This window comes from Hypomesus transpacificus, chromosome 3 (assembly GCF_021917145.1).
Source record: "Hypomesus transpacificus isolate Combined female chromosome 3, fHypTra1, whole genome shotgun sequence".
Classification (NCBI taxonomy): Eukaryota; Metazoa; Chordata; class Actinopteri; order Osmeriformes; family Osmeridae; genus Hypomesus; species Hypomesus transpacificus.
The window spans coordinates 14754259-14780110 of NC_061062.1; the positions used below are offsets into that span (position 1 = coordinate 14754259).

The 25852-nt window shown below is 49.2% G+C and overlaps 2 protein-coding genes across 3 annotated transcripts; one reads left to right on the top strand and one right to left on the bottom strand.

Annotated features, from left to right (window-relative positions):
* Positions 1-187: 187 nt before the first annotated feature.
* On the top strand, positions 188-6223 carry LOC124484679 (transcription factor Sp3-like). 2 transcript variants are annotated; one of them, XM_047045712.1, is made up of 9 exons: positions 188-613; positions 930-1027; positions 1860-2090; positions 2246-2815; positions 2978-3166; positions 3265-3463; positions 3554-3743; positions 3881-4077; positions 4440-6223. In XM_047045712.1, exons 2-9 carry the CDS (start codon positions 959-961, stop codon positions 4694-4696), a joined length of 1902 nt encoding a protein of 633 aa, XP_046901668.1. In that variant the 5' UTR covers positions 188-613; positions 930-958; the 3' UTR covers positions 4697-6223. The 2 variants fall into 2 exon arrangements, with proteins under 2 accessions (XP_046901668.1, XP_046901677.1); XM_047045721.1 differs by having other exon boundaries at positions 189-613; positions 3011-3166.
* Positions 6224-7250: 1027 nt separating this feature from the next.
* uggt1 (UDP-glucose glycoprotein glucosyltransferase 1) lies at positions 7251-23963 on the bottom strand. Its single transcript, XM_047016259.1, has 40 exons — positions 23895-23963; positions 23019-23151; positions 22611-22690; positions 22262-22392; positions 22064-22176; positions 21725-21899; positions 21505-21601; positions 21288-21366; positions 21021-21121; positions 20427-20526; positions 20241-20301; positions 18996-19087; positions 18660-18810; positions 18293-18412; positions 18116-18201; positions 17891-18026; positions 17441-17572; positions 16814-16978; positions 16536-16656; positions 16281-16379; positions 15409-15503; positions 15012-15218; positions 14723-14854; positions 14503-14633; positions 14069-14164; positions 13796-13898; positions 13557-13636; positions 13086-13275; positions 12816-12974; positions 12599-12684; positions 12303-12387; positions 11891-11979; positions 10863-10967; positions 10701-10785; positions 10381-10563; positions 10036-10196; positions 9629-9743; positions 9417-9533; positions 9020-9170; positions 7251-8530 (listed from the first exon to the last, which is right to left on the bottom strand). The coding sequence occupies exons 1-40, from the start codon at positions 23926-23928 to the stop codon at positions 8511-8513; spliced, it is 4596 nt and encodes a 1531-aa protein (XP_046872215.1). The 5' UTR covers positions 23929-23963; the 3' UTR covers positions 7251-8510.
* Positions 23964-25852: the final 1889 nt, after the last annotated feature.

A 25852-nucleotide genomic window follows, 5' to 3' on the forward strand; every position in this document is an offset into this window, starting at 1 on the left:
AAAATATCCGTATTTAGAACACGCATCACATATTGCGTTATTGGACATTCAAAGTCATACTGCCTGACTAGGAAGTGTAGCCCCAGGAGAGTTCAGGATTACATTGAAATACGGACCGTTTTTAAAATGCTGAAATTACTATAATCTTCTAGAAAATATATCCGATTTGCCTGTAGCTTGGTATTGAGTACCGAATGAGATGATTTTCTTTCTACGGCTAGCTCACATCACGTCATATTTCCAAATATTTGTGGGCTCGTGTCCCGACAACAAACAGGAAACGTTTAAACTATTAAATACATTGACGTTTTAGCTGGCCACAGACGACGCGAATGTGCCAGTAGGTAACCAATCGCTTTAGAGAAGAACGGCGGGACTTCCTGTAATGTGATGCAAATTTGACGATCGAGCTTGTTAGCCCCACCTTTTTGTGTTTCCCGCACCGTCAATCAAAATAGAAAAAAACTCGACCCGAATTCACCGATCAACACTAGCCCGCCTTTGATAAAATAATCATGTTCGGAGTTTAGTTGACCACATAATCTTCCAATTATTACCATTCACGCTATGACTCGTACGTAACATTTAGCCCATCGAAGCATACAACCTACCGGTGAGTTTGAGCAACCGTTAGCAAAGCAAGCTACGTCTTTTTAATCTTTTACTGGAGCTATGTGCTAGCTAGCCAGCTAGCTACCATTAGCTAGCTTGTTGGGTTAGCGAGCTACGAGTACTAGCAAGCCAACTAGCAAGAGCTGACAAAGTAAACATTAAATTTGAGTCGAAATCCTCGTTGAATCTCCATTGCAAAGTTACGTTTTGCAGTCATCTCGTCGAGGGCTGAAGTTTTTTGATAGTTTTTAGCTTTTTCTGGCCGTTAAGTGTTAGGATTTTCAGAGTTTTGATCAGTTTCCCCTTCTCTCTGCTAGCGCCAGAGCAGCCTTTGAAACAAGGAGAAATGGCGTCCGCGGACGTGGACAGCAGTCAAAGCGAGTTTCTGCAACACGGCGGCGGAGCGGAAAATCAGGTATCCGGCATATTTGCACGTCCTTCGTTGTTTTGTACCCACGATTGCAGAATGTTTTTGCTAGCATGAAGTTCACACGTTTTAAATTTTGATGCATGGGGGAAAAGCAGTACACTTCCTGTGTTCCCCGTAATAACGGCCACCCACTTTACCCCTCTAAAACCCGCCCATAGTGGGTAGGACACTAGCTTCAGTCAGTCACTTAGGTTGGCTTTTGTAGCCAGTATACCTAGGTCTGGGGGATGCTTTTTACATTCTAAAGATATACTGAATTTTAACCGAATTCTAATCTCTTAGTTGTCGATTGCTAGTGCCCCCTCCCCCCACTTGAATGAGTGCTGGTTGAGATCTTGAAGTCAAATCATCATGGCGACCCTAGTTTATACACATAATGCTAAATAATTAGTCAAACATAATGTCTTAATTACTTAAACATTTTATAGTTCGTTGCATCTCTTTAAATATACTTGTCATGGGATCAAGTGTCAGCCTGGCGGCTTGTAGCCAGGCAGTGACTAGCAGACGCTGATATGGCTTTTCATCAGCAATATTGTCTATCCGGTTTAACTTGTTTACATAATCTCTTTTTGTTGAACTAGGGGACCATAAAGCTATGGATAGCAATATCTCACGAGAACAGGGAATTGAGTTTTATAAACACTGCCCATTGTACATATCTTTAAACAGATATGTATTGTAGTCAAGTGAGAAATATGGTCATTTAGTAGTCATAAATGTGAATCTATTGTTTCCAATACGGCCTTTAGTGTGCTATGTTATCTTTGCTAGATTGCTGTCCCTTGACACTCATCCCTCCTATGATGTCTCTCAGACCACAGACATGTCAGCCATCCAGTTAACGGGTTCAGACCAGTGGGAGGTTCTCACTCCAGTCTCTACAATAAAGGAGGACCAGGGAATTGTCCACATTTCTAACTCGGGAATTGTCACGTCCAACGGCCAGTATGTGCTACCCCTTGGGAATATGTCCAATCAACCCATCTACGTCACTGCATCTGGGAACGAGGCCTCGGCCAACGGCTTGTCCGGCATCCAGTATCAGGTATGGAAACACACACTTTTGAGGATCCCCTCGAAAACGAGATGCTGCATCTCAAGGGGTTATCCTCCAAACAATACATTTCAAATAAACACACACACACACAGATGTTTACATTCATGAATTGCTCCTGATCTGAACTTTCCTCCCCCCACCAGGTCATCCCTCAGATCCAGAATGCTGATGGAACATTGGCAGGATTCTCTACGCAGGGACTGGACGACGGCACGGGACAGATTCAGCTCATTTCTGACGGTAGTCAAGGCAACCTCGGAATCAGCGTTGCCACAACGACGACCACAGACCTATTAACACAGGCGGGCCACGTGCAGTCCATCCAGGGCTATAGTGGAGGGGTCCCTGTCGGTTTGCCCAGCAACATAACATTTGTTCCCATAAACAGTGTGGACCTTGAGTCGCTAGGGCTGACTGGCGCTCAGACGGTTCCTATAGCCACGGGTGTCACCGGGGTGACGGCTGATGGGCAGCTGATCATGGGTGGCCAATCACTAGACAGCCATGGACAAGACGGCGGGGCCAAACAATCACTGGTCTCAGTTAGTGACGCTCACCAAGAGCTCTACGTGCCAACAACCTCCTCCTCGCAGCTCCCAGAGACCATCGACGGGACGGGGGTCCTGACCCAGGCGACAGCTGTGTCGGCCGGAGTCTCAGACCCCTCGTCTTCAGAGAACTACAACTCCCACAACCACCTGCAACACGTCCAGGTCAGCCAAGTCAACAGTACAGTAGTAGGCCATCTTGTGATTTCAGGTGGTTCTGTCCGTACACTTAGCCCAATATTAACATGAGTACAGTTTCATCCTATTAGCGACATTTAAAATGCATGCATCGTGTTTTGTATCGTGACATTTCTGGATTAAAACCAGGTCTCCACCTACAATTCCTCGCCTTTATCCCAGTCCATCCTCCAGCTCTCGGGGGACAGCCAGGGGCAGGACTTATCCCAGGCAGGTGGGCAGACTATGCAGAGCGTACAGCTGGTCAACCCTGGAACCTTCCTTATCCAGGCCCAAACAGTCACCGCCTCAGGCCAGATACAGTGGCAGACTTTCCAGGTAAGAGTGTGTGTGTGTCCTCCTACGTAGGGCTCCAGTGTTTTGGTGCCTTGTTAATCTTTGTGTCTGTAACGCTCTAATCTCCGGCTCTGCTCCAGGTCCAAGGGGTTCAGAGCCTCCAGGGTCTCCAGCTGCCCCAGGGCCAAGGGCAACAGCTGACCTTAGCCCCCGTCCAGACCCTCCCCATGGGCCAGGGGGGGCAGGTCAGTCTGCCTAACCTTCAGACGGTGACCGTCAACTCTGTGGGGCAGGCGGGGGTGCAGTACACGCAGGGAGATGAGGCGGGCAGTCCGGCCGGTAAGGAACCAACACACACCCTCGCACCCTTCCCTTCTTTTGTTGTCGAGTGGGACCCGCGTGAACGTTTCTTCTTCTTTGTTTTCTCAGACATCCAGATCAAGGAGGAGCCCGACTCGGAGGAGTGGCAGCTAAGCGGAGACTCCACCCTCAATCCCAACGACCTATCCAACCTGCGCGTCCAAATGGGCGACGAAGACATGGACATGCCCAGTGGGGAGGGGAAGAGGCTGAGGAGAGTGGCGTGCACTTGCCCGAACTGCAAAGAAGCCGGGGGGAGGTGGGTGTCACCCAAAACACGCTCACGCATGCTTAACATATCCTTAAATCTTGGCATGAAAAGGGGCTCATGCATGGGTGGCCCCGTGCCTTCATAAGTAAAAGAAGGAAAACGAACGTTCTCCGTTTCTTTCTCAGGGGTTCGAGTCTGGGGAAGAAGAAGCAGCACATCTGCCACATCCTGGGCTGTGGGAAGGTGTACGGGAAGACGTCCCACCTGCGGGCCCACCTGCGCTGGCACAGCGGGGAGAGGCCCTTCGTCTGCAACTGGATGTTCTGCGGCAAGAGGTTCACCAGGAGCGACGAACTGCAGAGACACCGGAGAACGCACACGGGTAGGAACCGCACCTCCGTCTTTCACTCTCTCAAACATGCCTTTAGAACGTGTCTTTAGAACGTGCCTTTAGAACGTGCCTTTAGAACGTGCCTTTAGAATGTGCCTTTAGAACATCCCTCCAGAACATGCCTTTAACGTGCCTTTAGAACATTCCTTCAGAACGTGCCTTTAGAACGTGCCTTTAGAACGTGCTTTAGAACGTGCCTTTAGAACATGCCTCCAGAACGTGCCTTTAGAACGTGCCTTTAGAACGTGGACAGGGGGCAATGCTGCTCCGCATGAGGCTGACTAGTGTCTGTCTAGTTCCTTTCCTTCCGTACGCTCTCCCTCATTCTTCCTGCGTGCTGTTCCCACCACCAGGTGAGAAGAAGTTTGTGTGCACCGAGTGCTCCAAGAGGTTCATGCGGAGCGATCACCTGGCAAAGCACATAAAGACTCACCAGAACAAAAAGGGCGGCGTGTCCGCCTCCTCGTCCCCACCCCCCAGCGACACCATCATCACCGCCGACGGAACGACGCTCATCCTCCAATCGGGCGCCACCACTCACGAGCTCCTCGGCAACCAGGAGATACCTTTGCAGCTGGTCACTGTGGCCCCTGGTGAGGTCATGGAATGAGGGTGTGGTTTATAAACTGGCCTATCACAGGAACCTCTGGGCTTTTTTCCCTCCCCCCTCAGTTTTTTTTACATATGAATATATACGTAAATATATATGACAAATATATATATTTTAAGAGTTATCATGATGACTTTATGTTTTGCAGTCTTTTTATAGACGGAGCAAAAATGTGGTTGCGATATACACGTGCGAAAATATACACGTACGCACGCATAGACAAAAACACACCAGGACATGAATACTCAACACAAAGAAATGCCTTATTTTGTATTATACTGTTATATAAAATGCTGGAGATGCATGTGTGTGTTTTTAAGCTTTGCGGATAATTGGTATGGGATAGAAAACATTGGACAAACGATGACTATGGCGGGGGTTCGAAACAGAAGAAAGCAAGCGGCCCACCAGGCCTGTAGAGGGTGCCCATGTAATGAAAGTAGAAAAGGCATTGATTTTAGGGGTGATAGATTCGACAACCCTTCCAGCTGAAGTAGCACGGCATGGCACCCGACCTAACGCACCAAGACTCCAGTAACAGGTGTGCCATGGGCCTGTTCTAGCCTGTCATGACAGGATGTGACCTCTACCTGCCTAGTGTCATATGGGTGTGATGTCAGGCCTCTTCAGGTAAAGGATCTTGTTGAGGCAGCGGTGCCTGAAGTTGCCCCGACAGAGACTGATCCACAGTCAGTTGTTGGTGTTCCTCCAGTATAGGGTTCCATGGAGAAGCAAGCTGGTCCCAGGTCTGGGGGAGCTAGTACAGGACCTGTTAGCCCGGTTAGCTGAGCAGAATGTCTGGTCTTCTGTCCATACGAGCACACGGTGATGCTTGACCATGTTAAACGTGTCTTCATTGAATTATTATACTTTTGTTTCCTTTCTTTTTTTCCCCGTTTCCACATTTTCATGTATTCCCTGTATATTCATTCACATTGCATTGACTTCTCTGTCTCGACTTGTCATGTCTGAAGGCCTGTAGCAGGCTCAAAAGAGGGTGTGCCTCTGAGATTCAGAGGTTCACACGGTCCTGTCTGTACGGCTGAATCATCATATCGACCACGGCCGCTACGAGAAGAACAAGGGAGACGTGCACAGGAACCCGATAGAACGTGCAATGAGAATCGGAACATTCCAAATGGCTTAACACCTTGAAGATGGCTGCCTTGCCCGTCGCTGTGTGGGAGGGTGGGGGTACTGACACTTGTATGAGATTCCTGTGCTTGCTTGTCACTATTCAGTCGAAAGGAAACAATCATGCCATTTTTTTTTTCCTGTTTATTTTTTTTTTATTATCGTAAACTTCTTTCTCGTCTGTCTGTGTATGTAGCATCCATGTTCATGTATATTATCTTATTTTCACATTGTCTATAGAAGCCATCTTCTTAGTTAACTGATTCTGTTGTATCAAAAACCTTTATTGTAATTGATTTTTTTAAACGAATTTGTGTAAAATTTGAATGTTACTTTTTGTAAAACCTTTTTTCAAATGGATCACAATAAAATTCTGAATCCTTCCAACGAGAAGGCATGCCTTTGAGTGCGATCACTTGGCGACGCATTAGTCTTAGCCGAGGTGCAAGGCGATGTGTCTGTGTTGTTCATGTTCCAGCGGTGCTCTACAGCAGTGGTTCTCAACCCTGGTCCTCAAGTACCCCCTGTCCTGCATGTTTTAGACATTTTCTTGTTCCAACACACCTGATTCAAATGAATGGTCGTTAACAGGCTTCAGCATAACAAGATAACGACCCATACATTTGAATCAGGTGTGTTTGAACAAGTAAATATCTAATACATGCAGGACAGAGGGTACTTGAGGACCAGGGTTGAGAACCACTGCTCTACAGAATAGCCAGGGAAGCCAGTCTCTTTGGTCTGTACCTTGGGGTGTTGAGTAGACAGGAGAAAAAAACTAACATGAACTTGTTTCCATACAGGAAGTAACACATTTGGTAGGGATGCCCATGACATGACAGCACATATTACAAGCTTATAACACATTATCTGATATCATTGAATTAATGATCAATTGGTTTGAGCAAAATTTGAACCAGGGGTATCGTGTTTGGCAGTAGACTCGATGGTACACACGCTTACCCACCGAGGTTTCCTGCAAAGTTACTTTCTACCAGACTGTGTAATTGCCCTTATGACACTACTAAATGCCAAAGGACAACGTATGTTTTGTTTGTGCTAATGCCAAGTTATAAAACAATACTCTGCCTTCTAATCATACAAAATAAGTGAAAGTTTGAAGGATTTCTATGAATTGCGATTCAATATATGCTTACAAAAAAATAATAATTGTGAATCGCCTCATCCGTAAATTAAATTAATGCTTTTTCAATGACTGAATTCATTGAATAATTTTTTCTTCAGTATTTCTTTGATTTGAATATTTTTTTTGGTAATGCCATGGTCTTAAATTTCAATCTTTATGGTCTTAAAAAGGTCTTAAATTGGACTTACTGAAACTTGCAGGAACCCTGTGTGGACATGTGTTCTTTTGGTACTTTGCTTGGGATAAAAGAGTGAAGAGAAGACCACAAAAACATGTCATTACTAAACTACCCATGCTGGGTATTTGTTTTATTAAAAAGTATTGATTTCCAACAATGAACATCTAGCGAATCAAAGAGAAACAGAAACAGCAGTGCTTGGTGATGAGCAAGTCTGACCCTGGAGCCCCTCCCACCCGCAGCAGTGAAAACCTAACCTGACCCTGGGGAAAGGGAGAACATTCTAGCAAAGGTTTCACATAAGGATCTACAGATTAGTGAACAACCCACAATCACCTCAACAAATAAAGTATTCAATCAAGTCCAATTTAGCAGTGAACAGAGTAAGGCCATACAAATTAACAGTCTACTACAAAACATTCAGATTCTGAAAAATAATTGGGTGTTGGGAAATCATGATGCTGTTTGCTTCCCTCTTTAAAATGCCTGTAGTGACGTCAACAGCCTTACTTATGACCTGCATGTCATAATCTACGTCAATCTTTCCCCAAAACATGAATTCATACATGAGATACAGTAGCTATCCTAAAGACAGTTTCCCCACCATGGCCCTAGAAAATCTATCCCTGAGTTGTTGCACTGTGCAGTGAGAGCTCGTCTCATGGAACAGACTGCCCTCGTCTGACACATGAGCTAACACATGCGGGCCCCATTCTCAGCACAACTACGGCACAAACCTTGTACCACTGACTTCATATGTGCTCGGGTCCACCTCGATCTAGTCATGTGAAAGTTGGAAGCCAAAAACGGTCAAAAAGGTATCGTTTATTTTCAGTCATGACACATTATAGGATGTGCTGAATCTAAATGGAATGGGCTCTGGCCCCGCTTCCCACAAGCGTTTGTTTTGAACCAGGCGGTGTTCATGGAGACATCTCTCTGGTGTTCCCTTTCCACTGCACAGCCTGATGCAGTTTCCAATCAGTGCAAACATGATTCGACAGGAGAAATGGGGGGGGGGGGGGTATCGGCGAGGAAAATATCTCTTAATCGTGATTTATTAAACAAACTGACTGCACACCAATACACACACTCTCTTTCATCCACATACCCGCGGGAAGACGCATACACACACGACACCAACCACCCCTTTCTCGTTAGCCCGGCCCCTACCTAACCACACCAAGTAAGAAGAACAGAATAAAGAGAAACAGGAAGAGGGCGGGGGGGGGATGTTTTAGCGAGCTTCGCTGGGCGGCCGGGCGAGTCTTAAGGTCCAGGGGGAGAGGAGTCTCTTCGCACAGCGGACTCTTTAAACAGAGTCTCTTCCTCCCTCCTCACTGCTGCAGGCAGCCTCACAGCTCAGTATGAGGGTCTGAGGAGGACGGAGAGAGAGGGAGAGAGAGAGGGAGAGAGAGAGAGGGAGGGAGAGAGAGAGAGAGGGAGAGAGAGGGAGAGAGAGGGAGAGAGAGAGAGAGAGAGAGGGAGAGGGAGAGAGGGAGAGAGAGGGAGAGAGAGGGAGAGAGAGGGAGAGAGAGGGAGAGAGAGGGAGGCAGGGAAGGGGGGATTAACAGAGGGGGGAGGTAGAGAGAGCGATGATTATCGTAATGTATGAATATGTATATACATACACAGTCTAATTAATTGTTTAGATTATGGGATTGGGGTGTACCTGGAACATTCTGCCCTCAAAGGATGATCAAATGGTGTGTGTGTGTGTGTACCCGTGTGTGTGTGTGTGTACCTGTGTGTGTGTGTGTGTGTGTGTGTCTGTACCTGTGTGTGTGTGTGTACCTGTGTGTGTTTGTGTACCTGTGTGTGTGTGTGTACCTGTGTGTGTGTGTGTGTGTGTGTGTGTGTGTACCTGTGTGGTCCTGCGGTGCTGTCGGGCTGCTTGCTGCTCTCTCCTGTATTCTGGTCTGCAGTCGTTTGATTTCCTGGTCCAGGTCGCTCCACTCTGCTACGATGCGCACCGCTGCCTGCAGCTTAGGCTCCTTGGTCCTGGGGTTGTTACACTGCACACGGACAGGGGCCATCAACAACACACACACACACTCCCCGGACACAATATCCCTCTCTCATCTATTTTTCTCTCTACTAGACACAAATGACTAGCTACAAGCTAAAAACATTGTCAGCAAAGACTTCAAATCACGAATGTCCAAAACACAGACACACCCACACCCAGACATACACACACCCAAACAGAGATACACACACACACACAGATACACCCACACACACAAATACACACAGCGTACCAGGTCTATAGTCTTGGCCTTCTTCTTGGACGAGTCGTCACACCAGGTCTCACACCACAGCCACTCCTGGGGCAGAGACTTGATAGGCACCTGGTGGATCATGTTGTTGGGCAGATCCTGAACACACAATGGGGGGGAGGGGGGGGGGGGGGGTTAGGTGCATGTGCGAAGCATACAGAACGAGCATAGCACATTCATACACACACACAGACCTGGTCGAGGTTGGACAGGCTGTTGGGGTCCTGGCTGAGCCCCTGATACTGCCCTCGGAGACGGTCTCCTGCTGCTATCTTACGGAACTTCTTCAAGTCCACCACATACAGAGCACTGTGGAGGGGGAGGGGGGGAGGAGAGGTCGAGGATGTCAGCCAATTATGTTTGGATGATGGAACCTGACAACCATGCAGGACAACACACACAGTCCTTACCAGTATTCTACTGGTCCTAATTAGCTCTTCACTAATGTTCCAATTGTCCTAACAAGTCCGTTGCTGCACTAATGCTCTAATTGCCGTAATCAGTCATGTTCGGTACTAATCTTCTAATTGTCCAAACCAGTCTTCTACTACTGTTCTAATCGTCCGGTTGTGCAGTAATGTGGTACCAGTCCGGTCCGTACCTGATGTGGTACTTGCGTCCGGCCAGGTGGCTGGCCCAGTAGCCCGACTTCCAGAAGCGGTAGCCGTCCATCTCTCTCCTGCTCTCACAGAAGGGGGTGTAGCCGTAGGGCGCCCCCTCCAGGTCAAAGTCCCTCAGCTCCTTCAGGTCCGTGCGCACAATCTAGTGAGGGGAGGGGGGGTCAGTAGAGCCTTCAGACAAGCAAGCAGACACGAGAGTCTGCTTGTCGGTACAGACAAGATACCAGCCACCTGAAAGAAGAGGTGTTTGTGTATGTCTCTACATGTGTGTGTGTGTGTGTGTGTGTGTGTGTGTGTGTGTGTGTGTGTGTGTGAGAGAGAGAGACCTGGTCGGCGTCCACAAACAAGAACTTGTCCACGGCGAGGGGGAAGAGCACATCCAGGAAGAGGATCTTGTAGCCCCAGATGATCCTCTGCTTCTCAGTCTGCTGGTGGAGCCAGCGCGGCCACTTGTACTGAACCAGCTCATACTGGAAGCCATACTGCTCAGCCATGTGAGGGATGAACTCCTGCAGGGGACCAGGACACACACACACACACAGAGGTATAGAATGAGCACATACTGTATGTGGACTTCCCATCTTCCGGTAATGACTATTATGAAAAGATAGAGTGGGGGTTGGGGAGAGTGTGTGTCAGTGTGTACCTTAAACGCAGGGGACAGGTAGTTCTTCAGGAACCAGAACTTGACAGGAGTTTTGGTGTTCTTTAACACAGACAGCATCATGATCCTGAGAAAGGGAAATTATGTCAGCCTCTGTGAACATGTCAGCAAATCTTCATGAACAAAACACACACGCGTGCTTACCTCAGGAACCTTTCGTACAGGTGTCCCGACGCCAACGAGAAGATGTTGATGACATCATCCTTCTCCGGCTTGGACTCTTCTGTCTTCAACCCACCTGTGAACCCCCTGAGAGGTAGAGAGAGAGGCAGAGAGGCAGGAGGGAGAAAGGAAGAGAGGCAGGGAGAGAGGCAGGAGGGAGAAAGGAAGAGAAACAGGGAGAGGCAGGAGGGAGAAAGGAGGACAGGCAGGGAGAGAGGCAGGAGGGAGAAAGGAAGAGAGGCAGGGAGAGAGGCAGGAGGGAGAAAGGAAGAGAGGCAGGGAGAGAGGCAGGAGGGGGAAAGGAAGAGAGGCAGGGAGAGACGCAGGAGGGGGAAAGGAAGAGAGACCGGTAGAGGGAGAAAGAGAAGGACAAAAAACCACGAGGTTAGAGATAGGGATGATAGACTTTTATGTTACTGTCTGAGTGGGATGTCATTTCTCAGACAGGCACAATGTTCTTTGGATCTCTCTTCATACCCGGAGGCATAAACTGTGTCTTCTGGGGAGTGTTCCAGTCCCACTTCACTACATCTACTGTCCGTGTACTCATCCAGGCCCGCCAGCCAGCCAGACACACACACACACACACACACACACACACACACACTGCCTTCTACAACCCTCACTGTTGACACCTTCCCGTCTCGAGTTGAAACAAGGATTTCAACACAAACAAAACCGGTTTGACACGAAAACAAAAAGCTGGCAGACAGAGACGGACGGGAAAAGAGGGAGCGGCGGGAGAAAAGATGAAGACACCAGAGAGAGAAAGAGATGGAGAGACCAGTACAGCCATCCACAAAGACTACATTTTGAGGAAGCTTTGGGAACGGAAAGCAGGTGCAGAGGATGGCCAGATGGATAAACAGACGAGCAGATGGAGGGATGACTGGATGGAGGGGACGGTAGACAAACAAACATAAAGAATAGGAGAGAGAGCCAGAGAGCCAGAGTGGTGGGAGGCCGAGGGCCAGATGGAGGGCTGATGAGGAGTGGAGCTGCAGCCCTACCTGGTGAGGGACTCCCAGAAGCCTGAGTCGCTCTCCTGGGACCCGTCGCTCAGCAGCTCCTCGTTCAGCATCTCTGGCTTCTTCTGGACCTGGACACACACACACACACACACACAGACACAACATCTGTCTACCTGTCCATCAAACAGTTCATCATGGACGGCTCTGAAAAGGATGTCTGAACTTCACCAGAGGACAAAGGCAACAGCTGCTCTCTCTCTCTCTCTCTCTCTCTCTCTCTCTCTCTCTCTCTCTCTCTCTCTCTCTCTCTCTGTCTGTGTCTCCCCCCTCTCTGTCTTCCTCTCTCTTTCTCTCCCACACTGGTTGACTTCAAGGAGGATGTTGTCAGCTTTATCCTCCAGACGCCATCATCCCTTACGGAGCTATATCTCTCCAGCCGATCACAGCTTACCTTCACTTTGATGATCCTGCTCTTGAAGTTGTTTAGTACCACGATGAGGTCGTCCGAGTCGGCCTGGGAGTCTGTGCCTTCGTGACTGTGTGTGTGTGTGTGTGTGTGTGTGTGTGTGTGGGGGTTGTGTGTGAATGAGGCAGAAAGAGAGAGACAGAAAGTGTGACAAAGAAATAAAGGGGAGGGTAAAAATTTCAAAGCTCCATTGCTGATGAGATGGATGGATAGAGGGAGGGATGGATAAATGGGATGGAGGAATGGAGGAAGGAGCCGATGGAGGGAAGGGACCTTCTCACCTGTAGATCTTGTAGATTTCATCGGAGCGCCCTTTCCTCAGCTTGAGGACCCAGGCCCCAGGGTTGGCCTTCAGCTGGAAGTAACCCTGCAGAGAGAGAGAGAGAGTTCCCATTCACACCTGCTCAGGGTCCCCTCAACAGCCTCACTTTCAGGCCTGAGCAGGGGTCAAAGGTCATTGGTCAGGCGGTCAGAGGAAGGGGGGGGGATGTCACCGACCAGGTTAGCCATGACGATGGTGTCCATGATGACGGGATTGGAGGCGGTCCCCAGGGTGAACTGCAGGCCGCGCGGGGGCTGGCCCGTGCTCACGTCGAAACAGTGCCCCTCCAGGAGCAGGTGCTCCAACTCGTACTCTGCTGCCACCATGTTCTCCACCTGCAACACACACACACACAGGGTTTAGACCCACGTTCTGACAAACCTGCACAAACACACACACACACACCAACCAACCACAGCAGGTAGGGGTCACACACACACACACACCTCCTCCAGGTAGATGTTGTCCAGGTCGTAGCGTGTCCTGACGGCCTCCACCATCCAGCTCTCGGGGGTGTTGATGTTGAGGGTGAAGAGGGGGTCGTGGGGCATGTCCAGGAACCTGGCCATGGGCCCTGGAGACAGGCTGCCGTCCGCCTGGAACACCACCTCAGGCTCCAGCACGTAGCGGTAGAAACTGGAGAAGAAGAAGCACTTCTCCATATCAGACAGGTCTCCAATTTGAAAGATGGAACATGTATATTAATTATTCAAACAAATCTATAATGCTAATTTAGGGTGTTAAATAATGACAAGATAATGCAACTTTTGACATCATTTACTGTAATGTGCCTGAAGGCAACATTCATATTAATAATGGTTGTGTTGTGAATAACACAATATTCAACAATGTTAAAGGGATGGGTGGATGGACACGGGTTAAGTGGACGGCCAGATGTAGTGAGGGGGTGTGTTCACCTTTTGAGTGGCAGGTCTGAGAGCTTGGACTGACAGTTCATGAAGACACGCAGGTTGATGTTCACCAGCTGCGTCAACACCTGGGAGGCAGGAACAGAGAGAAGGGATGGTTAAGCAAGAAAAGAAGATCCTTTACTAAGGAAAAGCTTCCTGTTGCCAGGTGGTACTGAGAGAACGCTTCATTGACCTCGATTGAATCTGACCCAACCAACCCCCCAAAAAGGTAGCGTTCAACTCACCAATAGGAGAGGAGCAAGTTTCTGGGCCTCCCGGGTAACTGGGTCAACCACGGCTACAATGTCAAAGTATACCTCCCCTTCCTTGGGCCGGATCTTCACAGCACTGCAGGGAAACAACCATTGATACATCACAAACAGGAAGTGATGAGTATGATGAGGCTCCTGATTTGCTGCTAATGGTCCTCCTCAACCTCAGGTCTATGTGTTATCTATTCTAGGCCTCAGGGTTTCAGGTTTGAAAGGTAAAGCATCATGGGTAGTTTGGTGTTGTACCTGTAGCGGTCGTCTGAGAAGGAATGATCCATCCTGGCTTCTCCTTTGGGCTGGGATGACAGCAGGGAATCCACCTTCATCACCAAGTCACTGGCCCTAACACAGACACACACACACAAGCAAGCACATAGACACCTGTTTGTAAACTGAGGGAACTACACACACACACCTTCAGCCCTTTGGTAAATCTGGTGATCATGCCCAGAATTTGGTAAATGTAACTAAAACAGCTATAACACATTTAAAGAATATCTTACCAAAACATGACTTTCCTAAACAGGAAATGTGTTGTTTGGACTTGGAATATTTGAATATTAAATAATATAATATATTAATATTAATAATATTACATTCAAATAATTGACAGGTTAAAAATAATATATATATACATAAATATATATATATAAAATAAGAAGTTGATTGACCACCATTACCTGTCTTCCTCCACCCCAAACTGCTCGACTTTGTCCTTGATTCGCTCTCCAGATGTCTTAAGAATGATGCTCTCCAATAGGAGGAAGTCATCCTGGTTAAAGACCTCCTCGTCATCCAGTGGACCAATGATCTGCAAGCAAGGTGAGAGGTGGAGTTTAGGATTTACCAAAAGGCTGAAGGTGTGTGCGTGCGTGCGTGCGAGCGAGCGAATAGGCTCACCCTTCCGTTGCTGATGACCGCCCTCTGGCCCTTCTTAAGTTTGAGCACGTCTCGACAGTAGGCAGCGTGGGATAGCAGGAAGTCCAATTTAGGGCCCTCATACACACTTTGAAACAACGGCACATCCATTCCCTAAACAGAGAGAGAGCGATGAAAGGGAGCCATGAAAGAGTCAAAGGGACGAGCCGGACTGGACCAGTAATAACGCCACACTAAGATCCAGTGGACGGTCGTCACGGCGACCATCTGGGAGTCGACCCGAGGGGCGTGTCGTGCTGCGCTTGCTCACCCCCACGGCGAAGTCCGTCACGTGGGCGCCGCTCTCCAGCGCTGCGGCCGTCTCCTCCTTGGTCAGCTTGGTGATGAAGTTCTTGGCGTTGTTGGCGGTCTGGGTCTGCATGGTGGCCCACATGGCCCGCGCCACGCGGCTGCCCTCGCTGGACGGGCTCTCCGACGGGTTGTTGATCATGCCCAGGCGGACACTGTTACTGGTTTTCTGACGGAGGGGAGGGTGTGGCGAAGCGGGGGGATGGTCATTTTCCATGTTAAATACAACAATGTGTGACTTAGATATCTCTCTGCTGAATCTAATTTGAGGCAAGAAGAGCAGACTAATCGAGCAATCTGTTTTGTATGTTCTTGTTTTCAATGGAAGGTCTTGACCAATGCGAGTGCTCGGGGAGTACCATGTGTCGGATGGCGTCGTATAGGAGCAGGCGTCCAGACGGCTGGTCAAAGTCTCCCACCACCCAGAACGTGACTGGACGGATGTAGCCATCATCTAACCAACCAGAGAGCGAGGGGGAGGAGGTGGGGTCAGAAGACTGGAAAACTCTCAACACCATCAAGAATTGTAAAAAAACTCTGAATCAAGAAATCAGGTGACAAGTGAGGAACGACGGGAGGGAGAGAAGAAGAGTCTCCTTCCTGTATTGCGTCAGCGAAGCCGACCAATCAACACCTCTGAACGTGACAGGGCTTTGTTCGGGTGGACACGTGGAACGTAAACTGCACCAGAGCGAACAAACCTTCACTAGGACTGTAAGTAGGGAATGCAGCTTGCTGGACATGATGGCCTTTTGATGAGAGCTCGTTTATGTAATGCTACGCGTATAAGCAGAATACAGTAAGCTACTTCCACTCAGATGGACGGAGGAGAGAGAGGGAACCAATGAGACGCACAGAAAGAAAAAGAAAAAACAACACCAAGAAAAGAAAGCAGGACAGGGGTAGAAATCAAAATAATCGTAATTATCATCACAATAATTGAATGAAAACTGTGTAGAACGAGAGGGAGAGGGAAGGAAGGAAGGAGGAATTACCATGTCCAGTGGTATGCGCCATCCCTGACACACGGGAACAAAAGGGAGGAAGAGACCGAGAGAAGGAAGGAAAGAGAGGGAAGGATTCAGAGGGAAGGAGAACGGTATTAAAACATAATCCCCCCCAACTAACATCCCCCAGAGTCTCACAGATCAGAAGCATTCTGCTGCCAAAAACCCCTCTGATCACGAGACGGTGCCAAGAATGCCTCTAATCCTGCCGTCTCTCTGTCTACCTTTCTTGGTCATGTAGTTCATGCTGTTAGCCACGGCCGTGCTCTTCTCTTTGGTGTCCAGGAACAGGAAACGGGCGTAGGCATCCACAAAGTGGTTATCTATGGAGAGAGAGAGAGAGATACACACCAGGGCGTGTGACTGCGTGTGTTGGCGTTGTCTGTAAAGCTAGTAGACATGTTCCAAAGATGACACGGGAGCAAAATGTGTGTGTGTTGTGTGTGTGAAAGAGACTGTGTGTGTGTGTGTGAGCTCACTGGTGTCAGACAGGTCCAGGTATGTCCTGCTGGTGGAGAGGACTCTGGAGTTGATGCGGGGGACCACGTTGGCCTGGTTCATGATGAAGTCTACCACGTCATGGTCACTGGCCAGCTCACCCTGGGAACAGGCATGGACACAGGGGATCTGTTTGTACCTACGCGCAAAGAACTCCCTAGAAGAAAGGGGTGTGTATGTATGTGTGTGCGTGTGTACAAGCTACCAGGTTGACAGCTCTCTGGTAAAAGGTGTGTGTGTGTGTGTGTGTAGAACTCACCAGGTAGACAGCTCTCTGGTAGAACGAGGTGGTCTCCAAGATCTTGTGCATGGTAACCGTCTCCAGCTCATCAGGGTCCAGCTGTTCCCGTTGGTAGGGCATCCCGTTGTACATCACCACGGGCAACGGCCCCACCCCCGTCTGCTGGTAGTAACCACGTGCCTCCTGGGAAGAAAAAAAAACATCACCGCCATGCTAGCTCTTCCTCCGTGCTAGCCCTTCCTCCATGCTAGCTCTTCCTCCATGCTAGCTCTTCCTCCGTGCTAGCTCTTCCTCCGTGCTAGCCCTTCCTCCATACTAGCCCTTCCTCCGTGCTAGCCCTTTCTCCGTGCTAGCTCTTCCTCCATGCTAGCCCTTCCTCCATACTAGCTCTTCCTCCGTGCTAGCCCTTCCTCCATGCTAGCTCTTCCTCCATGCTAGCTCTTCCTCCATGCTAGCTCTTCCTCCATGCTAGCTCTTCCTCCATGCTAGCTCTTCCTCCATGCTAGCCCTTCCTCCATGCTAGCTCTTCCTCCATACTAGCTCTTTCTCCGTGCTAGCCCTTCCTCCACAGCCACAACACAGACACCTCGGTGCGAGTCGGATCACGTGAGTCCGACGTGGCGGTTGTGTGGTGCCGTGCCTCACCTTCCTGTTGGTGTCGTAGCTGGAGTCGGCTCCCAGGATGCTGCTGACCTCCACGTAGGGGAACCTCTTCTCCAGCACCTTCACCACGTCCCCCACCGCCAGGCGGCCCCCGCTGGGCACGCGGTTAAACATCTACAGCAGGAACACGGCTTCAAGTTAGAACATGACACATACATATCACTACATCTATAGCAGGAACACAGCTTCAAGTTAGAACATGACACATACATATCTCTACATCTACAGCTGGAACACAGCTTCAAGTTAGAACATGACACACAAATATCACTACAGTAGACATTAATACAACACAGGGACAACCAACTCATTTCACTACTACATTCATATCACTATAGAAAATATAATGTCAAGTGTAGTGTGTCTATGGAGTTAGTGTGTCAGTCACGAGTCAGTAGCAAATAGGTGGTTGGTTCTGATTGGTGGACTTACAGATATGATGGCGTCAAAGGCGCTCTGGTTGTCCACCTCGTCAGTGATGTAGTTGAAGGCCCGGAGCACGGCCACGCCCGGGTCCTGCATGCCGTCGATGTCGTCCCCGTCAGACACCACAAACACCAGGCCTATCCTGCAACACACACACACGCAGTGAGGTTACACACATATACATACACACAAAAAGGTCCTCCATATAGGCGTACAAGCACACACACACACCTGAGAGGGATGTTGTTGCTGTAGAACATCTCGGCAACACTCAGGAGTTCAGCAGAGTTCTCGTGGGTTGGGTCTAAGATGATAACCTAAAACACACCCACACACACATTAAGGAGTGTCCTTTGCCATTTGGGTGTGTCCGAGCAGGGCCACCAGGAGAGAGGGGCAGAGGCTCACCAGGTTGTGGAAGTTCTTGCGGATCTGCCTGATGACTCCAGGGAAGGTGGGTCTGAGAAGCTCTTGGACGTTGTACGGCCATGAGCTGTATCTGCCGTCTATCTCCAGATTATTAATCCACTGAGGATTAGAGAGAGAGAGAGAGAGAGATGGGGACAGAGAGAGAGAGAGAGATGGGGACAGAGAGAGAGAAAGAGTGAGGGCGATGGAGACAGCACAACCAAGTCATTTGCTGAGGGCATGGATGTGTCCGCCATAGAGTCAGCAGAGAGTGTGTGTCTGTGTTGTACACTGATGGCAGCATAACCGTCTGAGCGCGTGTGTGCGTGTGTGTGTGTGCGTGTGTGTGTGTGCGTGTGTGTCTTACGTTGATGGCAGGGCTGCGGATGTCCACGGCGTAGTCAGAGTCGGAGGGCTGGACGTTGAGCCGGAGGATGTCGTGGATGTAGGGCGTGTCTATGTGCAGCGAGCGGAGCCCCTCCATCACCCGGGCCTCGCTACGCAGCACCTCAAACACACTGGGGGGACCAGACGACACACAACACCACATCCTGAGTGACTGCGTGTCTGTTGGTGTGTGTACCTGAGGACGGGTTCTCTCTACGGGTCAATGAGTGCGAATTGCGAATGTGAGTATTGATCGCCGAGTTATTTATGTGCGAGGCCGGCTGTTATGTGTGTGTGTGTTTGTGTTCAAGCATACCTGAAGATGTCCTGTGTGTCCAGGTCGATGTGGAGGCCGTTGATGAAGAAGGCCGATTCTCCAGGCTGCAGTCCCAAAGTCCCTTTAAAGAACTGAGAGACAGAGTGCCCATGGGGAGCAGGGCCAGCATCAGCACACAGAGCACACACCCCAATCTGCAGTTTCACTAAAGGATTGTGGACAAAGTCAAACAACGCCACAATGGGGTAATGTTTAACAACAAGCCCCGCTCTGCTAGTCTGTCTAAACAAATCATCACACTCCCAGTAAGCAAATCTCATTATAACGCGCGTTTGTGTGTGTGTGTTTTCAAAGTCATTTGGCACAGTCAAATCTCATTACAGAAAGACAAAGTCATCAGATTAATCATACTTCAGACCCTGCAATTACACACAGACATGATTAACACAAATATTGTGCCTCCTACTAAAAGTGGGCCTGTCGGTGTGTGTGTGTTTTGCGTCTCAATCAATAATCAGCTCCCAGTGCTGAAACAACTAAAACGCGGCCTGATTCGACAACTCTGTAATTAGAACATTTTCGCTGCTCGTTCCCGCCTGTACACCAAGATAACGCATGCTCTGACGGCTCCGATTGGAGAGAGAGAGAGAGAGAGAGAGAGAGAGAGACGGGGGAGAGGTGGAGGGAAGGAGGGAAAGAGCGTCAACAAAAGAGTGATTGCTCATTCCATTAGCAGAGCGGGGCCAGAAAGAAAATATTGAAACAAGATTTCTTTTCATTCCAGATGTTGTTTACAATTCATCACAAAAGGATGAGGGGGGGAAAGAAAATTTCAAAAAGGAAAAAAGAAAGAAATGGAGTGGGGGGGGGGGGGAAAGAGAGAGAAAATGATTCTGGTGTATCGTTATTTCTCAGAGGCAGCAGCAGAGAGACAAGCGACGCGGTCGTAGGACGTAATTACACAATCTATTCTCCGTTCTGTGTGTGCGGTTATATTGGATTTGGGCTGAGCGTCACACTGTGGGGACTGCTGTTAGCCGGGCCTTTCCTCTCACGCTCCAGTCTCAACACGCTCCTAAAGCTGCTCCAAAACAACTACCATCTCTGATAACACCCCCAAACAGACGAACGAGAGAAATGAAGAGAGGGAAATGAAAAGAGGGAGATAACAGGAAAAAACAAGGGGACTTGGTCTCGAGAGAAAGACATGTTTTGCAGATATGTTCCCCCCCCCCCCCCTCCGTGTGACAGCAGGCTGGGTGGGTGAGAAGGCTGGACTCCTACCTTCTGGTTTTCCCCCATCTCTCTGCGAATCTCAGAGTTAACCGCTGTGTGGGTGATGGACCTGAGGGGAACGGGACAGACCTCACCATTAGTTTGTGTGTGTGTGTGTGTATGTACATATATGTGTGTGTGTGTATGGACATATGTGTGTGTGTACATATGTGTGTGTGCGTGTATCCTCGGTACCTGGCTTTAGTGGGAAAATTCTGACTCAGGTCTCTCATGACATGAAGAGCTTCTGAGGGGGGAGCTGCCAGGATACGAGCTGCTGTCTGGAAACTGAGATCTGACATGGAGGGAGGAGAGGGGAGGGGGGAGGGGGGAGGGGAGGAAGAAGAGGGGCGATGGAGAGATAGAGGGGGGGGAGAAACATTTAGTGTGAGAGAGAGAGCGATGGTGGGAGAAAGCGAGAGGGAACAAGAGGGAGGGAGGGGGGAGACATGAATAAATCTTTGTTTGCTGTTGGCGCGCTGCGTCGTCAGTGTGGGGGGGCTGCAGCGACACTTCTCGGCCCCTAGGGGTCTCCCTCCGTGTCAACACACACGGCTAATGAGACCCAGAGGAGTTCCAGTCAGACAGACAGACTCCCACTGGCCAGTCTGCCACTGCTCTTCCTCACGCTGCGTCTCTCGCCCTCCAGCTGGAACCCAGCCCTGCACTCTCCACTCACAGAATCTCCAAGAGACAGCGCTAATATGCTCCCATTTGAGCTTAAATGATGGGAGGATGCCGAAAAACACGCTGTGTCGGCGTTTACGGAAAGCTGGGGGAGGGGCCCACCTTGCATCTGCCAGACCTTGAGCGGAGCCATCTCATTGGTGCTCTCCACCAGGTGCTTTCTCAGCTCTTTCAGCTGTTCCTTCAGCTCTGGGTACAGGGTTCTGGAAGAAGAGAGGGGGGGGGGGGGGGGGGGGGGGGGGGGTGTAAGGAAGGAGGGAGGGGAAAAACAGAAGACCAAAGACAAAATAAGGCGTCGTCGGTCTCCGTGTTTGTTTGGATCGTTGTTTCAGAGCGTATCTACGGAGGGGAGGGTGCCAGGTGGCTCACTTGAGTTTTCCAAACAGGAACCCCTGGACCTCGTCCACGGGGTCGTTCTCTCCAAACACTGTAGCATTCACCTCGGCTCCTGGAAACACAGCAGCCAGTCACACATCACCAGGATCATTAGTTTAGACTTACATAAAAGGGTGGCTATCAATGTACAGTATATGTCTGTCTGTGTGTGTGTGTGTGTGTGTGTGTGTGTGCGTGTGTAAGTGTGTACCTTGGACCTGAGTGTCGTCCTTGGCTTTATATTCCTGGTTTTTGATGGCTAGCTCCACACCATACCCTGACAGATAGACTCTGCGGTTGCTAGGAGACTGGGAGGGAGCGAGAAGGGACCCAGTGTGTGAACATGCAGTTGAAAAGTCTGTGTCGATACTACTGGGCAAAGTGTGTGTGTTTCTGTGTGTGTCTGTTTCTGTGTGTGTTTCTGTTCTCACCGCCAGGTAGTGACGGAGAACGTATGTCACCAGGCCTTTGTTGGCCTTGGACAGCATCAGCTGGTGGAGGCTTGGGAACTCTCGTTTCCCAATCTCGGCGTACAGGATGACCACTGGAGCTTCGGGGTTCGACGCGGGGAACTTGTGGTCGCCTTTGAAGAGGAAGGGCTTGGGACTGTAGGGAAAGACAGACGGAAGAAGAGGAGGGAACGGAGGATTTGGTTGGATTTTCACATGAAAGCAGACGGCTCCTTCGCGGGCAAACGGGCGCCTTGGGTGGGTGAAAGTGCGCCCGTGGGATGGAGCGTGTGGAGGAGAGCGAGGGGCGTGGGCGGGTACCGTGCTGGTGCAGTCTCCAGCAGAGCGGCCAGGCCCGCCGCGTCACACGCCTTCTCTCCGTGGACGCTGAAGAACGCAGAGCAGCCGCCGGGCGGGGGCTCGTTGGACGCTATCTACGGGAGCACGCAGCAGACAGGCGGGTTACACACACACACACACTGACACACCCAAAATACACACACACAAGAGTCCTTGTACCTGTTGGAAAGAGTTCACTGTGGAGGAGTAGGCTCGTAGGGAGAGGGCAAACTTCAGCATGTTGACCTGGACGGGGCTGAGCACGGCGCCGGCTCTCTTCACAATAAGCTCATAGTAGGCCTGTTCCGTATCTGCTCACAGGGAGAGACGGCCATCTTAGATCAACACCGTCCAACACTCAGTCCTAAAGAGTGGTGAACTGAGACCGAGGGACTCTTTCGCGTCCAGGCTTGCAAGGGGGCATCCTGACACTGGGTGGCTATGGTTACGCGGCAATAGAGCCGAGTTCTGTCTACTTGGGTTACTCTTCAACCTGAAAGTGGTGACAGTTATGGAACTCTGGTGTTACCGTCATGTTCCCCTTCAATGTCCTGGTTGGCTTCCACGAAATCCCAGAACTTTTCTTGGCTCTCTTCAGCCAAGAACTCACTGAGAGAGAGAGAAAGAGAGAGAGACAGAGAGAGATAGAGAGATAGAGGGGGCGGGGGGTGCAGAGTGAGAGGAGTGTAGGAAGTAAAGGGAAATGAGGGGATAGGGGGTCAACAGTAGGTGACAAGAGAGGGCACACCTGACCCCACCTAAGTGGGTTCACATAAACAGGTGACTGTGATGAACCCTGCATGGCTGTATTCTAGAATATTACACTTGACTTCATTCAGGAACATGAGACCATCCACAAGCAGCTGGTAGCCAGGCTGGACCAGGATAGAGGGTTGCATGTGCCTCAGCAGGGCTTCGTTAGAACAGCTTCAGGTACCTGGCCTCCAGTAGCATTGGTGTGGAGGTCCATTTGGTGGTGAGGGTGGTGGTGACAGCCTTGGAGTCTCCTCCTGCAGTCACTGCGGACACAAGTGACAGCAGCAGGGCTGCCTGCAGCCCCATCCTCAGCACTACACCCACAGCAGAGAAAAGAGGGAGGAAAAGGAGAAAAGAGAGGGAATGATCCGTAGTTATTTACAACAGATCGTTGGTGATGAGGGTGAAACCACGGGTGAGGCAATGCTGAAGGGAGAAGAGCACGGCAATAGTATAGTTTACGATTCAAAGTAAGGCTGCACTCTCGCTCTGCGATTACTAGTGAGATAGGTGCTCAAATGCTGTGCGTCACGAACAACAGCATGACGTCTAAAGTCCCGTTTGTCGTACTCGTTAAAATCCTGCACCTGCGCCGACTCTACTGCTAAAGTTAGCCTCACAAATTTTAGCCAATTAGAGCGTTTTGCGTGGCAAAAAGGGATGACTATCCAATGAACACAGGGACACAACATCCGGCTTGTTTCAATGACAAGCCGTGAACAAAATGCGAATACATTGAATGCGTCTATATGACAAGCTAGAAGACTATCAAAATATTGTACTTTAAAAAACATGGGTATAAGGCCATTATCTGCGCTTGGGCCAGTTATCATAGAGCGATTTCCTTTAGCTGTGTTCTGCTGTACCGCTGAGCTTGCTAGCTGACAAGCTAAAATTGCTAACTAACGAATAGGCTAATCTCCTGACAAAGCAAGCACCAGAGTGCTTGGGGGGATGTGCATTGGCTTACAGATCACTCATGATCCAGGCTTTTGAAAGATAGCTTTGAACACATGATAGTAGGTTTTCAAACGTTAATTAATATAATTTTACTTACTGAAACCGGCTTCGTTACTTCCTACAGCAACCATGGTCTGAGGGAGTGTGTGGGTCCTTCAGGGAGTAGTAGATAGACTGCAATGTTGCCAGTTCAAAATAATTCAAATGCGTGGTTGTGTTAGACACATGCTTATCGCATTCGATTAGGTTTCCCAGTCCCTAATCGAATGCGAGATTAACAGTAAATCCAGTACACAAGAGATTAAGGTAAATTACATTAAACACCTATGTTGTGGTCATCCTGGTTCATAAGGTTCCTTTTTTGAGCCAAAATGGCGTCTATTGCATGACGTGAGCAGGATCTCCATTTAATTTATGCTACTGCAAATTATAGAATTTATTCGGTGACTGCTTGTGAATGCAGTTTGATATTTGCATCAGATGTTATAATAGTTACACTGCTAAATTATGTTTAACTTCAGCAAAGAGACTACTGCTCATGAGAATATATACATATGATTTATGCCAAGCAGCTTTAAGCAGACCAACACTGCACTGCACCTCCTTCTGTAATTATGTTTGAGGACAGGCCACAGGAGAATTGAGTGATCATTGTTTAACTACACTCAGTCATGTAGGAATAGATTAGAAGCAAAACTCTCTTGACGAGTATTGGAAAACGGACCCCCTTTTTTCATTTTTTCCACATTGTGTTGAAATTAAACTGGGCAACATATCTTAATGGATAGGTAGACTCCCACAGTGCAGTGGCTTGATTGAATTTGATCAAAAAAGAGCTGCTCCATTAATTATCCTGTTGGATCTGACCTTCACGCTGACGCACACACGCACGCGGTGGCACATACACACAGCCCACAGGGCCCGTTTGTCTGTCAGGAAGGTGACATCCCCAGATGAATTATGGGAGGTGGCTGTCATCTCTGGGGTCAAATACAGAATGGCATACCTGGGGTGTGATCGTCTTCTCACCCACTGTTGCACATCAGCCATTTTAGAGGTTGAAAGCCTCAATGGGGACCAAACCGACCTCGATTAAACCTTCATTAATATTAATATACTTTGTCGTTTCACGTGAGCTGCAGCTAATTAACAGCTTCCGTCTGCATAATGGGGGTGAGGAAAGGTGTCGGACAGGAAGCTAGTTCACCAAAGAACTGGGTACACTCAGTATACAGGAACACATTAGTTTTGGCATGGCATAATCCTCAACTGTCATTCAGATACTGCAGGATCACATACATTTTTCCGCTAATTTGTACTGCTATTTTTGTATTCTTTTGTATTCAAACAGGCAATTAGACCGGGAGCCTGTTATCTGTAATGGAATGTTATTTGGTTATTTCTGTAGTCGAGTCTCTGACTAACAAGATGATTGTGTAGGTCTGTCCGAAGGAGCTCTGCAGTCCATCACGTCTGTCTGGCATCATCCCGACCCATGATCACTGGGCCCACTGCATCCATGTCTGTGTGTTCATATGAGTGTGTGTGTGTGTGCGCGTTAAAAGGTCCAACTGCATATAAAAGGAATATACTGCCACTCTAACACACTAAGATTTAGTGTTTGGCCATGACCCAGGTTTGGCCCTCATGGCCCCTGTGGGGATGACCATGAATCAGACCTTCATCAAGGGGTTGATAAGTCTACTGCAGACAAGCTGTTTACGAGCATCCAGACATTCCCAAGTTCCCTTTAAACACACGCACACACAGGCATGCGCGTGAACACATTCCTGTGTGTCTAACCATGTGCACACCCACCCACACAAACTCACAGTGTAGCTCAGATCATAATGGGATTGTCAGATCCCTCAGATTGGATCCCTGCTGGCGTGTGTCAGTGTTCCACAACCCAGCAGGGAGGATCCAGTTCTTTATTGTGCCCTCTACATTTCTCGGAAACTCAATATCATGGGGATGTGATTTGCTCTTGACCTAGAAGATTGGTTGAACCCATCCAGGGTGGTAGGTCAAAAGGTGGATCTCGGTAAAAAATGA

Excerpts from the sequence above, each read along its gene's own strand:
- LOC124484679 (XM_047045712.1), top strand. The coding sequence starts at position 959 with ATGGCGTCCGCGGACGTGGACAGCAGTCAAAGCGAGTTTCTGCAACAC. Across the intron at positions 2,091-2,245 it reads TGTCCGGCATCCAGTATCAG|GTCATCCCTCAGATCCAGAA; the intron begins GTATGGAAACAC and ends TCCCCCCACCAG. Across the intron at positions 2,816-2,977 it reads ACCACCTGCAACACGTCCAG|GTCTCCACCTACAATTCCTC; the intron begins GTCAGCCAAGTC and ends GATTAAAACCAG.
- uggt1 (XM_047016259.1), bottom strand. The coding sequence starts at position 23,928 with ATGGTTGCTGTAGGAAGTAACGAAGCCGGTTTCA. Across the intron at positions 21,900-22,063 it reads CTGGAGACTGCACCAGCACG|TCCCAAGCCCTTCCTCTTCA; the intron begins GTACCCGCCCAC and ends CTTTCCCTACAG. Across the intron at positions 12,685-12,815 it reads CCATCGTCATGGCTAACCTG|GGTTACTTCCAGCTGAAGGC; the intron begins GTCGGTGACATC and ends CTCTCTCTGCAG.